Here is a 16,049-nt window from a genome sequence, read left to right as displayed (position 1 = left end):
CAAATCTCATTTAAACCAAGGAGGAGATAATCAAAAATCTCAGATCAACTTGCGCGCTAAAATAAATCTCTTGGCTGTTAAAATCATTTAGTTTTTGCTTTGAATTTTATTTCATTTTAATAAATTAACTAGAGTATACTTGAACAGCTTATTATTTCCTGTAAATCTCTATTAAATTCACACCAACCTCACGTCCAGGCAAATCTTACTAAATCTCAATTAAGGAAAGTGGAGTTGTTCCAAACTGTACTTGAGCAATTATAAATGCAACTTGAGCAGTTCTTTAACACTTTGAGCAATTTAAAATATTGTATATATCAAAAGATATAGATAAGATAAGAGTTTGAAAATATTGATAAATTATTTTTTTTTTCAACGACTTATTAATTTTTAATTAAATAGTTTAAGGCGAGCGATTTAAAAAGACAACGTAGTTGAATTGAGCTATTAATATTGATAATCTAACGATTAGTATCTTTTTTATTACGAATGTCCGCATTTTTTTGGCTTCCCATCATTGTCTATGCGCATCCGCAGCGCTCTCCTGTCGTATGATATAAACGTTAAATTTGTTCGAACTATTTATATTTATTTAAAATTAAGGAAAGTGGTGCAAGTTGAGCAGTTCTTTAACACTTTGAGCAATTTAAAATATTGTTTACATCAAAAGATATGAGTTTGAAAATATTGTTAAATAATTTTTTATAACGACTTTATTGATTTTTTATTAAATAGTTTAAGGTGAACAATTTAAAAGGACAACGTAGTTGAATTGAGCTATTGAAAATCTATCGATTAGTATTTTTTTTTACAAATGTCATTATTTTATTTGTTCAAACTATTTATATTATTTATTTAAAAATTAAAGAAAGTGAAGCTGTTCCAAACTGTACTTGAACAATTATTAATGCAACTTGTACAGTTTTTTAACACTTTAAGCAATTTAAAATCTCAGTTTAAAATATTGTATACATCAAAAGATATAGGAGTTTGAAATTATTGATAAATGAATATTTTTCAACGATTTTTAATTAAATAATTTAAGATGAACAATTTAAAAGGACAACGTAGTTGAATTGAGCTATTAAAAATCTATCGATAAGTATTTTTTTATTACAAATATCATTATTTTGCAGGCTGAGGTGGGGTAGGTAAAATGTAAGTTATGTAAAAACTATTCAATTCACTTGATATAACAACTTGTATGACTATAGAATGCCTATAGGTAATTTTAAGTAAAGTAATTAACAAAAACTGTACTGTGTGGCTACGGTACTAAAGAATATAGCCACCCCCTCTCTTCCCGTGGGTGTCGTAAGAGGCGACTAAGGGATAACACAGTTCCACTACCACCTTGGAGCTTAAAAAACCGACCGGTGGCGGGATAACCATCCAACTGCTGGCTTTGAAATTCACAGGCCGAAGACGGGCAGCAGCGTCTTCGTTGCGACAAAGCCAGCCCTGCGGTCACCAACCCGCCTGCCCAGCGTGGTGACTATGGGCAAAACACATGAGTTCACGTTATTTTTGGCGTGAACTTGTGGAGGCCTATGTCCAGCAGTGGACTGTATGGGCTGTGGTGATGATGATGAATTAACAAAAAAATGTTAAGAAATTATCAAAAAATTAACAACAAAAAAAAAATAATAACAAATTTTAATTTGCTAAACTTCTTAATTTCTAGATTTTTATAGAAACGCCGCTTCTTAATGATAATTTTAGTGGCAACAACATTCTATGTAAAATTTGCATTTCCTAAAACACATCTAGGTATATACAAATAAATAAAATTGGTGTGTCTATTTGTAATATTAAAATAACCACTTTTTACTGAATGGAATGGATGTATACATGTTACATATACCAAAATAATAATTTTTACACTTTTTGTCTGTCTGTTGCCCGGCTAATCTCTGAAACGGCTGGACCGATTTTGACGGGATTTTCACAGGCAGATATCTAGCTGATGTAAGTAGTGTAGTGTAGATATTTATATTTAGATATTTATTCCGCGCGGACGAAGTCGCGGGCACAGCTACTAGTTAATATAACTTTAATATGTTTTCCATAGATTTTTTTGTGTCATTGTTCTTTAAGGATTTTCTTACGTTTACTTTGTCTTTTTTTCAGTATAAAGACAATACTTTGTCAGTATTGTCGTAATCTATGATTCATACCGTGATGTTATACAGCCTAAGTTCCATTTATACATTACAACTTTCTTCCACTTAAAAAAATTGTATCTATTATAGATATACATGAAACATAACTAGCTATTGCCTATGACCTCAATCACGTGTGGAAATCTCTTCTGGGAGAAACGTCCATTTCCTCTCTTTTCCTCTATTTCTGTTCCAAAATTTCATCCGGAGTCTTTTAGCTTTGTCGTTTTGGCGTAATTTTGTAATAAGCACGTCACATCTATCTTACCAAACAAGATTGATGTTTGTCGTCATAATAATCCTATCGTATTAATATTATAAATGCGAAAGGTTGTGAGGGTGGATGTATGTATATGTTTGTTTGTTACTCTTTCAGTCACAAACTACTGAACCGATTTTAATGAAATTTGGTAACTAGATAAATGTAAATCTAAAATAACACACAGGCTACTTTTATTCCGACATTTCAATGGAATCGGAAATGATGCAGGTTGTAACGCGTGGCGCAGCAAATAATTAAAATAAGTTATTAATAAGTAGGTTAAAGAGTCACATTTATATAATTCAGAGTTGATCAATTTCATACGTTTAATGATAATCCTTTACACCACACAATTAGTGTCTTAAAGAGTTGTTATCACCAAAATATAAAAATGCGACTGAAAATAGTTCCAAATGTAGGCATCACATCTACAAGATAACAAGACACTCTATGGCTGCTACTGCTCTAAAAAGGTGTTTAATTTGTGTTAATTTAATTTGTGTTTTAATTTGTGTTAACTTTAAATGGGTGTACCGATTTTGATGATTCTTTTTAACCGAAAGCTGGTTTTTTGTATTACTAGGACGGAAAACAAGCGTACGGCTCACCCGACGATAAGCATTTACTGTAATATTAAAAAAAAACATAGTAGTATGAAAAAATATATTATAGAAGCTTACAATGAAAAAATTGTAATATTTAAAAAAAAAACTCACCATAATTGTTGAACTTAAGACAGTCAGCCAAAGGCCAAAAATTAAGAATTACGTGTATCAAAATTAAATTCGTTAAAAATAAATTCAATAAGTATATGTGTGAAAGAAAACTAAAACTATGTTCATTAAAAAATAACTTTATTAACAAAACATTTTTATCAACTTGTCATCACATGACTTACGATTAAGAACTTAATACTAAAATATTCTGAAAGGAAAAACATAATAAACCGGAATCATTTAAAAAAGTGTGTGTGTACTTATGTACGCACGTAAGAAGTTATACTTCATTGTCTACTGGCTAGCTTAGTTCAGGGTATCAGTTTTTAGTGTCGGCGTGCGCGCGCATCGTAAAAATGTACTCTCATCATTTTTCCCTAACGTTCCAAAAGAAGTATAACTTCAATAATTCTAATCATAATTAAATAAAAACATTTAAAATTTTAAAAACATCAAATAAAAAGCATTATGTACAAAGTATTAATTGATTTAATTACAAAGTAAAGACATTTCTAAATATTTCAGAAATAATAAAAAGTCATAAAAGTCGTAATTATAAATAATAATCATTTATTAAAATCACATAAAAAGGATTTTATCCTTACACGATAGCATTATAATTACTTTTTATAAAGATAATAAAAAAAAAATAATTAAAAAAAATTAAGTATTTTTAATGGCAACACAGTTTGCAGCATACTGAATACAAACACAAATTAATTAATACAATTTACAATTTTTTACGAACATCAAATGCTCATTAACTTTTTATTTTATATAAGTTGTAATAAAAATTAGACCCTTAACTATATATATTTTTTTAATTGTCATTAATTTTTTTATTTATATTTGCCATTGTAAACAAATTCAAATAGTGATAAAATTTTAAAAAGTCTTTATAAACCATCATTAACGATTATATTAAATACAGCATCGCAAACATAATTATGTTTATTACATTTTACAAAACTATTAATTTCTATGACTAAAATTTTAATTTTGAATAATCTCAAACTACCAGGCTATGGTGAAAGGAAATTCTCAAATAGTATTGAAGCGCAATTCAATAAATTGAACAACCTATAATCTAAATTAATATTATAAAGAGGTAAAGTTTCTAAATTTGTTTGTTTGTAGGGGGTAATCTTCCCAAATACTGATCCGATCGCGAAAATTCTTTCACTAACAGAAAGCTACACTATTCAGGAGTGACATAGGGTATATTTTATTGTTATTGTCCAAAAATTCAATGAAAAATAATAGTATATGTAAATCAAACCGGAGAAATGCGAGCGAGATAAAAACTTTACTATAATTATATTTACATCACAAAAATAACTAACGCCCAATGAAGTGGGCACGGGTCGGCTAGTAATCAATAAGTTTAAAATATAAATAACATTAAAATTGTTAATTTACTGTTATAATGTAATAATATAGGAGAGGATATTTTTATTTCAAGAATAATAATAACTAGTCAAGTCTATGTTACCAAAACCCCATTTAAGATAACATCTACAAGTAAATTAGTTTGTAACAAACTATTTTTAAATTAGAAGATTATAGCTATGGATAGATATAGTTTGGTGATGGATAGATAACGATTAGAGCTTAATCCACAACGCTGCTACAATGCGGGTTGGCGGATATATTCCCTACTATGAGTAACGATCGCTATCAGGTATTTATGATTACAACCAGGACCGACAGCTTAATATGCTCTCCGAGGCACGATGGGGTGTCCTGAAGGTATATAAATACGAATATCCATCCCGAGCGGGATTCGAACCCGCAAACCGTCGGCGTTTTAGGAGATTACTCGTACCACTACACCAGAGCGGTTGATACCGTAGCCTATAGTCACTTACAATACTAGGACCACAGGCTGTTGCCAATACAGTGCACCCTAGGAGTTCTGACTGCCATACAATTATTGTGACTATTATTAAAACTAATTTTACACATTTTTGGTACGCTTAGTTTAGAATAAGCAGATTATTTTTCATATAAAACTAATTTTTATCAAAGACTCAGTCTTGTACCTAAAATTTTAAAAATGCTTTCTTTAGGGCCCGTTTCACCGTTTGTGGATAATGCTATTTGACGGATAACGGTATCAAACAGATAAAAGTTTGTACTAGTCTTTTTATCATCAAAATCCACTATATTAATGAGATTTTCTATTTAAAAATATGAATCTACAAGTTGTAGTTTATTGAGGAAAAACAAGTCCCAATCACCTGTTCCTGTTTTACCTCCTGCTTTTAAATTATATTCAAAACTTATGTGCGTGATAAAAAAATTATCCACAAGCGGTGTAACTGGCCTTTAATGTATTAAATAACACCCTGTGTAGACGCAATATTTATCTTATAAAAATATATATATTTAAAAATATTGAATGTAATTCACTGAGCTTCGCTTGTGATGATATTTTCAAAATCCGGTTCAATATCCTTTATCTTGGCGAGTAGTACGTCAGCTAAATTTTGACTAGGATCTTTGTCTGAAAACATGAAAATAAATGCTCGTCGTGATTGGTTTTTTTTTATCTTTGGTTCAGGGGCGTTAAACCTTTCATCATTACAGCCTATACAGTCCACTGCTGGACATAGGCCTCCACAAGTTTACGCCAAAAATAACGTGAAGTCATGTATTTTGCCCATAGTCACCACGCTGGGCAGGCGGGTTGGTGACCGCAGTACTGGCTTTGTCGCACCGAAGACGCTGCTGCCCGTCTTCGGCCTGTGTATTTCAAAGCCAGTAATTGGATGGTTATCCCGCCATCGGTCGGCTTCTTAAGTTCCAAGGTGGTTGTGGAACCTTGTTATCCCTTAGTCGCCTCTTACGACACCCACGGGAAGAGAGGGGGTGGCTAAATTCTTTAGTGCCGTAGCCACACAGCAAACGTTAAACCTTTGGTACTGACTAATTATTATAACCTCAACTAAAAAATAATAATTTCGTTGACTTTATGACTTTATATATGACAAAATTGCTACCACCAGTACTAATAGCATTCGTTACTTATAACACAAGAATGATTTCTTTAGTTCTCTAAGTTTTTTTTTTTTTTTAATAATTAAAATTATACATGAATCGCATGGGCTTCGGATATCGCTCGACAGCGAAGTGGGGATTGGTTTGCGCATCGTACAGGGGTCTAAGACATTTTTGTTTACGATCAATCACTGTACAAACTAATTGAGAACTTACCATCATAATAGACTAATTCACACTTGTCCTGACAGTCTGGAGACTTCTTGATCACCTTGCGGAGCATTTCGCAGAAGTCAGATACTATCTCTTGGGGGTCTACGTCCGACAGTTCTGGTAACATATATTATTTGCTATATATTGGAAATGTCTAAATTTCGAGCGGCCCGATAGGGGAAACACTACCGTACGGAAGATCACAGCCACACAATATTGTTCTCAAGTAGTGTTCTGTCATCGTGGTTGATAAGGTAGCCAGAGCTAGAGAGAGGAGAGAGGAGGGGCAAAGGTTGATTAAGGGTTGATAATCGTGCGTGACACATTTGGCTACATTTGGCAAAACCGGCAGCCCCGAAGGTTTACAATAAAAATAACAGACATCTTCCTGCCAATGACTTCATATTCAGACCGTAACATCTAGGCTGGAAGGGAAGAGTGCTGAGAATTTATTTTCCTTAAAGTAGTAATCAATGTATGTCGTCCGCATCGGGTGGGGTACAGCAAGAAATATCTTGCTATAAATATCAAGCAACCCGACAGAGGAAGAACACCACAACCATACAGAAGATCACAGCCAAATAGCACTGCTCCCTCAGGTAGTGTGATGTTCCTGTGGTTAATATTGTATGAGTTTTTTTTAATATATAAGTAGGTCAGCAAACAAGCGTACGGCTCACCTGATGGTAAGAGATTACCGTAGCTTATAGACGCCTGAAACACCACAAGCATCGCAAGCGCATTGTCCACCCTATTCCTAATTCCCCAGGAGCTCTGGTCACCTTACTCACCAGCAGGAAAACAACACCGTTTCCAACGCCGATCTTCTTTAAGTTCGATGTACTATCCCAGTCGCTTCAGTCAGCTTCGCTTAAACCGAATATGAAATCATCACATCAAAAATTACGATTTAACGGGTACATCGTTCCATAGCTTAATTGGCTCGAGCACCGACACGGTCAGTCAGAGATGCAGGTTCGATCCCCGCTGGAACGGTCGATTTTTGATATGATATTAAAAAATGTTTAGAATTTTCTAATGTGTGGGTAACACAAAAATAAAATCGTACAAATTAAAAATAGCATGGTGTCATCTCCTGTCAAAGATTTTCATTGTAATATGAAACTTTGAATAGTTACGGGTTTCTGTAAAGAACTAACTATAGACGGCGCCACGGTTCACTTAAACCGAATATAAAATCACCATATCAAAAATTACGATCTAGCGGGTACATTGTTCCATAGCTTAATTGGCTAGAGCGCCGACACGGTCAGTCGGAGATGCAGGTTCGATTCCCGCCGGAACGGTCGATTTTTTATATATTAAAAAATGTTTAGGAAATTTCCTGCTGACCGTACCTCAGTTAAATTTATATATACTATGTATTTATACTATTTAAACCTTCATAGAGCGCTTTCTTCTCAAGCACGCGGTGCAGTGTGTGAAGCGGCGTGGCGCACTCGGCGGTGAGGTAGACGGGCGGTAGACCAGGTCGGTAGATCTTATATGCAGAGTTACGATATGTGCGGTTCTTGACGCCCGCCACGTCCTTCTCAACGTCCTCCAGCGACTACACACGATAAACGTGAACGATACACTATTTGGTTATTGTTGACAGATGGGTTATTGTTAACAGAGGGGTTATTGTTGACAGAGGGGTTATTGTTGACAAAGGGGTTATTAATGGCAGAGCGGTTATTGTTGACAGTGAGGTTATTTTTGATACAGTTTTTTTTCTTGGGGTCTATAAATTGCGCAATTAGTCGATGAATTTTGGCAACCAAAAAAAATTTCAACCCATCTAGACTAAAATATCGCTACTATTGCTTTCAATCATGAAGTATGCGGATACATGCTATCCACACTTACCAGAACAACTGATCATTAAATTTGACCTTCTGCAAAACCTCTACATCAATATTTCGACTAGAGAAATTCGTTCATGTTTCTCAGTACCGCTCAAAGCTCGGATGACTTCCGTTAAAACATCACCGTTACTCGAGTTACTATGCCATAACAAAAGAATTCAGCTTACAATGGAAGAATGCATGGAATGCGGGAACAATTAAATTATACTCATCAACTTAATTATTTTTCAATTAAATTGATTGATTATTTTCAAATGAAAAATAAATAGAAATTGTTTTCAAAAAGACTTCCGTCGGTCGCCATAATGGACAATTAAGCAGAATACTATAAAGAATAGGATAACTTTGAAGATCAAGATAAGAGGTATCCGCGTAATCGAGCGTTTCTTTAATTTATTTATTACACTTACCGTTGAGCGAAAGAGAGATACTGATCAGAAGTAATTCCTAAAGTACTAGCACTTAGCGGTACATCAACTCCGTCAAAGTTTACGGTCGGTAGACCCTTAAAAGAGATACGTGACGTCATTGATTGATGCCACCAATAAACGCTCGAGTTTTTTATGGATTTACTTGTAACAAAGGAATTAGAAGAATTAGTAATATTTTTCATGTTGTTATTAATCAGTTTACTTATACACGCAACGCGACTTATCGCGATCGTCATTCTGAAAGTCTCATTCTGAAAGATATTTCCATTACATTCCAGATATTTCGTTGCAGACGTCATACTGATACTACCATTGCATCTGTAGCATCGCCGAAATATCAGTGGTTTCAACATGACAAACGCGATATGCCGTATAAGTGTAGCCACGAAATCATAAAAACTTTTTATGAAATGAAATTTTTATTATGTATACTTAAAGGTTATCTGAATACAAATGATAGAGAATAGATGTAATGAAATGTAGTGTTCATAAAAACAGACAACAAGAGGGGAGAAAATATGCCACCTTGCGAAACGCCGGCTTAACAATCCGAGCGAGAATTCTGAAGTGTTAAACGTTACCAACCCGTTTAGGCGTTAAGGAAAATTACTTTTGCAGATATGATAGATTGCATTTGGAAAATTAGAACAGCAAAGCGAACAATCAAATCAAAAAAATATTTTATTCAAATCGGCTTCCAAAGCACCTGTGAGTCACCATTTTACAAATTAAAATAATATTAGTTTTAATGTATTAATTATAGTTAAAAATGAAGCCAACATCGATTTAGAATGTAGTTTCAGCAGAGAAGAATCGGCAAGAAACTCGACAGTAACTCTAAAAGACATCAAGCACATATCAAAACCATTACTAAAATTTAATAATACTATCGCCGTTATCTATTCGATTGGCTCGATTAATTTGATTAGACAGTAGTCGTACTCGTTCATAAGCTAGACTAAAAAATCAAGCAGGGTTTGAGTGACAAACTTTGTCCAGCATTGTGATTTTACAGACTTATTTTTTAGACCACACGATTAAAGTAAAACTTCTTTAGGTCCATCAACTTGTATCTGCCTCTCAACTTCACGACCACACTTTTCGTAACGCTCTCGTCACGCATTCACCAGCTTACTCCCTATCACAAGTCGACTGTGCGTAAAGTTTTACTTCAAAAAAAAATACTAACATTTAAAACTGCTTGCTAATAATACTTTTAATATAAATAACGAAAATATAAATAGTTAATTTAGTTAATAAGTTTCCTTTTTACTTCTGGGTTGTCTGGAATGAATGGCTAATTACGCCATAAGTCCGCCCATTGTACTTCACTGTCTCTAACTATCTTTATGCTTGGTTTGTAATATATTTGTAATGTACAATAAAGTATAAATAAAGTGTAAATAAATAAATAAATAGTGGAATCTAAAACTAGACTTACCTGACAAGCTTCGAGATACGGTATTTTCTTGTTTTTCTTATTAAATTGTTTAAGATCAGGCGGGCAGTACAGCGACTTAGTTATCACGATGAAGAGTCGTTTCACTGGGAAAACGACGCCCTGCTTCGCTTCGTATATGTTGATGTTCTCTTCGAAGCCCACGAACCTAGCCCCATCGCTGGGAATGATGTGGGCAAGGTATCCCTCGAAGTAGCTGCACGCCATTCCCACTCCGTAGTTGATTGTTTTAGATTCCTGCTCCTGTATTAATAATATCATATCAATACTAATTTCATTTCATATACATGTGAAAAAATCTACTTCAAATTAATATTATGTATCTTATAAGCCCGTTGGCGCACTTTGTATTGGCCCTGCTTTCTGTTCCGCTGGTTTGTGGGTTCGATTCTGGTCTAATTATGGGTATAATATTTTGTATTTATTTATATTGTATATTATATATATATATATATATATGTGTGTATTATTACTATGTATATTTATCAAAAAACATATATTTAGTGATATCAATCGGCTGTTACTTATAAAACAAGCATTAAGTTGCTTACCACAGGAACAGATGACCGGATGTGTATGTTATGTGATATTTATTTATTTATTTTTAAGTTATCGCAGATAAATTGGCTATTCAACACAAAATTAATTTTTCAATTCGAATTAGTAGTAGTAGATTGGCACCTTCAAACAAACTTTTCAGCTTTATTTTATATATTCTTATTTTTATATTTTATATTTTCTTATTAGTATAGAATATACTCGTGGTATTGAGTCTTTTCGATGACTGGTTACAGACACTCATTTAGGAAATTATAAAGTTAAAGATAGGTTGGTAAACGCGATAATTTTGGGGACTTTAATGAAATTATTTTCTATTTTTGGGTAGATCGCGTGGATGAAACCGCGAAATATAGCTAGATTATATTAAAAGTAGTCTTAAAAATATTTACGCTTCAGCCTGTAATATCCCACTACTGGGCATAGGCCTCTTTCCCTATGTAGGAGAAGGATCAGAGCTTAATCCACCACGCTGCTCCAATGCGGGTTGGCGGATATATTCCCTACTATGAGTAACGATCGCTATCAGGTGTACATGATAACAACCGGGACCGACGGCTTAACGTGCTCTCCGAGGCACGGTGGGGAGACCCACAAGGACTGCACAAACACCCAGACCACGGCAAACACCTGTATGGCCAATACAAATGTTTGTCATGTGTGGGGATCGAACCCGCAACCGCCAGCGCAATAGGTACAATCCATGGCTGTGACCGTTGCGCCAACGCGGCGTCTTAAATATATTTAATACATTTAAATTAAAAAAAAAAAAATTAATATAATTATTAATATTAAAACATTGTAATAAGTATGACAACACTGGGGGCAAGAACATAGAGCTATATTGAAAAAGATTTCATAGGCTTTGGAACATTTCATATTTTAGGCCACACACGCTTGTACGACGTAATCGCTTACCGTCAAGTGACCGGTGACCCTTACGCTTGTTTGCCGACCTAGTTGTATAAAAAATTTATATCATTACCCCTTACCATTTCAGGATACCTCGTGACGAGGATAACGAAGAACAGCAAAACAAAGTCCTCGCCGAGAATTCTTTCCTTTGTGTAAATTAAATAAGCCACGGATGCCGTGAATATGATTAAGTATATCTTGCACTGATGAATCTCCTTGAGTACATCTAATTTATTTCCTTTTTGAAAATTATTGTAGGCCAGGTAACTTAACCCTTGCAACGATTTTGTTAATATTACGTAAACGAAAAAGCGGCCTGAAAACAAATAAACAAAAATGTTATAATAAATAGAAGTTATATAATAAATTTCATAAATATATATATAATGAATGTTTGTCTGTATGTCCTTTATAGAATCGTAAACTATGCATTTGATCATGTCATGATCTTCAGCAAAGTGTTGTGCATGAGTCAACAAAGGTTTCTGAGTTGGTACGACCAAAATAAGCTAGTTATTTTATAAAAAACTAAAATAACTATCAGTGTCCTTCTGTTACTATAAATTAAAAAATAAGAATTCTCTCTTAAACAAGAAAAAACAACGAAAAAAAAAGTTCAACATATATAAAAAATAATAAAAACTCACATATTATCGTCGGCCATTTGTGCATAGTTTCAAAATTTGAACCTAGAAATGAAAAACAAGAAATAATTTCTTCTGACATAGTTGCGGCTCTGCATACAGAAATGGTCCTGACTTGCGAGTGACTATTACAGTACTGAGTTACTAGCTAGTGAATCTTTGAATTGTTTTATTAACAAACGCCTAAACAACGATTACTAGGAAAGGAACTAAGCACTCTGCACTAATACGTTTGCTTACATAAACGATGAATTATAAACACTCCCAAGAAACATAAAGATAAACAAAACATTGCACTCCTACGCTTACGACTCTATTGGCCGGTTCCACCGATTGTGGATTATAATAAAGTTCGAGGAGGGTACTAGTCCACAAATTTAAAATCCCTCAACGTGCAATGGAACGGGCAATGCTTGGGGTCTGACTCAAAGATAGGATCAGAAATGAAACGAAAGTAACTGACATAGTCCACAGAATTAGCAAGTTGAAGTGGCAGTGGCCTGATCACCTGTGTCGTAAAACCGCTGGAGCAGTGTCCTAGAGTGGAGACCGCGTGTTGACAAACGCAGTGTGGGACATCCTCCGGCCCGTTGGACCGACGATCTATGTAAGATTGCCGGTGTAGGCTGGATGAGGATTGCGGAAAATCTGAATGTTTGGTGCTTGGGGAGGCCTATGTCCAGCAGTGGACTGTGATACGCTGTAGTGAGAGTCGGATAAAGTTTATCCAAATAAGTTACGAATAGACTTTAAGAGCAGCAGGTAGAACAGGCCATTACAAACTAAAAAAGGAAACTACAAATTTAGAATCACAATTGTTAATTAATTAATTCAAATTAATTTCACAATATGAGATCAAAATAGTGGAATTCGATGGTAAAAAAAGAATAGCGTAATCATAAAATTTTATCAGTTGGATAGCACAACTGGTGAAACAGGCCCTTATTCATTTTACTAGTACAAACAAGTATTGTTATAAAGTCAGTTTGTTTACAACATACAACTGAGGAACACTGCAACTCAAAGGGAGCGTTCATAAACATACTTCTAAGAAATGATAAAGGAGTACTGTTCACATTTTTTTATTGACTGCCAGTCTACATAGTTATAATATTACATCCTGTATTATATTATTAATAAAAGAAATTTAAGGTTGATGGTAGTTTATTATTTATACTTTATTGTACACCACAACTACATTTGAAACAATAAACACATTTAAAAACATTTACAGACTGTGAAGTACAATTTATCAGCGAGTTTATTAGCAGGAGGATATTTTTTAAGGTATATCTTACCTTGAGTATATAAATTACAATTGCTGGATTTATAGGTTGAAAATAATTTTTATTTTCAATAATTTTTTGGAACTACGGGCAGCAAACAACCGTACAGCCACCTGATAGTTAGAAGTTACAATAGCCTGTAGATGACTGCAATATCGGAAAAACTGCAAATATATTGCATATTCTAGCACCAACCCTTCTGAGGAACTCTACCCACTCTACGCTATAGGAAAAAAAATCTACTAATTCTAATTTCTTGTAAGAGTGAGGTTCCATTGAGGTGTAAATTTTGAAAAAGATTTTTCTTTCCGTGCCCTAACTTAACAGGATGATGTAACTTACGCTTGGGTAAAAAGTTACTTACACTGTGTTTAAATGTTAGACATCTACGATTTCTCTTGACGTGGGAACAAATAGACAAAAAAAAAACCCTAAAACCAGTTTTTTTTTTGTAGTCTGTATTTGGTATTACTTAGTATTACTGTATTTAGTTATATAACATATAAAAATAAAATATTACATACACCAGTAAAATGTAAACAAAATATACTTAATGTAAAAAGTCTTAAAAATCTTATGGTTGGTATGATGTATATAAGCTTATACTAGTCAAAATAATATTAAAAACAAGAAAAAAGAAACATTATAAATGGACATTACAAGTATAATTTTTTGAAGAATTTAAAAAAATATCTGTATTAATATTTATTAATAAAAATAAATAAGCACTAGTCATGCTTCTATTAATTTAATGAAAACATGAATGATATGATTCTATGATAAGGATATTTGGATACTAGAGTGACTCCAGCAGTAATTTAGCGTGACTAGTGTGACTGGCACGAAGTAGATACAATTTGAAATCTATTCTGGGTCTGTTTTACCCCTAGTGTTCTTTAGAAGCCGGAGACGTCACGGAACGAAATTACGAAATTATGTCGATGAACGGTTCAATTTTGAGGTTAGGTTAGTTTTTTTTTTTTTTGAGAAGTACCAGTCACGCTAGATTACCACTAGAGTCACGCTAGTGCCCGAATATCCTCAGCCATGATTTTTATACTAAATATCTCTTATGTACAGCCCATTATTTTTCTGCTATATCTATGTATTATACTATTTGTCTATTTCTTTAATTTGGCTAAATTTAATGTAACAATTGATAGTTGAATAACATACCAAATGCTAATCCACAAGCGAACAGAATTTGTAACACGTAGATATAAAGTTGATCATTTTTTAATGCCATTTTGAAAAAAATATTTTAGTGTTTCACAATTGTAACTTATTCCATCAAAACAATAATATTACTTTTGGTAATTTTACATATATTTCCATTATGATCACTACTTATCACTCTATATAATTTCTTATTAAGTTTGTTTGTCATAACCTAAAAATTTTAAAATTATTACACCGCATTGTCCAATATTGTCCATTTATTTATTGTTGTTTTGTTGTTGTCGTTGTTGACACTTGACAGTTTAAGAAAATTTCAAATTATAAGTTACTCCCTCACACGTTGACGTTACCAATTCGATTTGAAACAATAATCGATTTTATTTAAGAAAAATTTTCAATCGACTTAGAGAAATATTTTAGTCTAAAAATATTAATTATTCGTTTATTAGTTGATTTGTTAAATAAATAAGTAGTATAACTAAGTAAGTAAGTACTCATAACTCTTAAAATAAACTTGATTTAGATTTTATTAACCGCGCCTGTACGGAACTGTTTGTACACGTATAACACATATATACAATATATATATACAATATATATATATATATATATATATATATATATATATATATATATATATATATATATAATATATATACAATAATATAGGAGGAGTTAAGGTGCGAAATGACTTTACTCCACGAGTGCTGTTTTTACGCTAGTTTATTCATATTAATACACGTCAATACACAATGTATATGAAACGCTTAGTAGACAAAGAACATAAAAATATATATATTGAAATAAATTGAATGGACAGAGTATGTATGTATATACTCTGTACATACTTCCCACTCCAAAAAGGAAATAAGAGAAGACACGGATTAAAATAAAATAGATACATATTAAATGTCAAATATCGGTTACAGTATTAATCAAATTTTGTTGAACACTTAATATTTGATATAATTATTTGAACAGCTAAAAGAAGATAAAATATACAATTCATTTCTATTATGTAACTGAACACCATTCAAAGTTAATAACATATTTTTAATATAATCCTGAATAACACCAAAGTGTTTGTTCATTATGTATTCATTTCTACGTAAAATAAAAGACTGTGCTTCTATGACACTAGTCTGGTTTTTTAACAATATTTGTAAGTGACTTTCGTTGATTTTATTTTTCTAAATGTCTTTCTCGTATTGTTCAAAGAACCTGTCATCGAGAACGCCAAATAAGCTGTTTGCTAAATTTTAAAGTAAAATTTCACTAACGCGTACATTTTAAGGCAGCTATCAAAAAATAAATAATTGAATGAACAGAGTTATTGTTCTTTACTCTTGGTTTGAA

The 16,049-nt window shown here is 32.9% G+C and overlaps 1 protein-coding gene across 1 annotated transcript; it reads right to left on the bottom strand.

The window, feature by feature from the left end:
- Window positions 1-5,548: 5,548 nt before the first annotated feature.
- On the bottom strand, window positions 5,549-14,946 carry LOC123660555 (stimulator of interferon genes protein-like). The gene is made up of 7 exons (XM_045595611.1): window positions 14,691-14,946; window positions 12,232-12,273; window positions 11,662-11,900; window positions 10,094-10,354; window positions 7,755-7,923; window positions 6,357-6,470; window positions 5,549-5,640 (listed from the first exon to the last, which is right to left on the bottom strand). Exons 1-7 carry the CDS (start codon window positions 14,758-14,760, stop codon window positions 5,549-5,551), a joined length of 987 nt encoding a protein of 328 aa, XP_045451567.1. The 5' UTR covers window positions 14,761-14,946.
- Between the last annotated feature and the right edge of the window lie 1,103 nt (window positions 14,947-16,049).

Source organism: Melitaea cinxia, chromosome 15 (assembly GCF_905220565.1).
Source record: "Melitaea cinxia chromosome 15, ilMelCinx1.1, whole genome shotgun sequence".
NCBI lineage: Eukaryota > Metazoa > Arthropoda > Insecta > Lepidoptera > Nymphalidae > Melitaea > Melitaea cinxia.
This window is presented reverse-complemented; position numbering and strand designations above follow the sequence as displayed.

Excerpts from the sequence above, each read along its gene's own strand:
- LOC123660555 (XM_045595611.1), bottom strand. The coding sequence starts at position 14,760 with ATGGCATTAAAAAATGATCAACTTTATATCTACGTGTTACAAATTCTG. Across the intron at positions 12,274-14,690 it reads CGCTTGTGGATTAGCATTTG|GTTCAAATTTTGAAACTATG; the intron begins GTATGTTATTCA and ends TTTCATTTCTAG. Across the intron at positions 11,901-12,231 it reads CAAATGGCCGACGATAATAT|GCCGCTTTTTCGTTTACGTA; the intron begins GTGAGTTTTTAT and ends ATTTGTTTTCAG.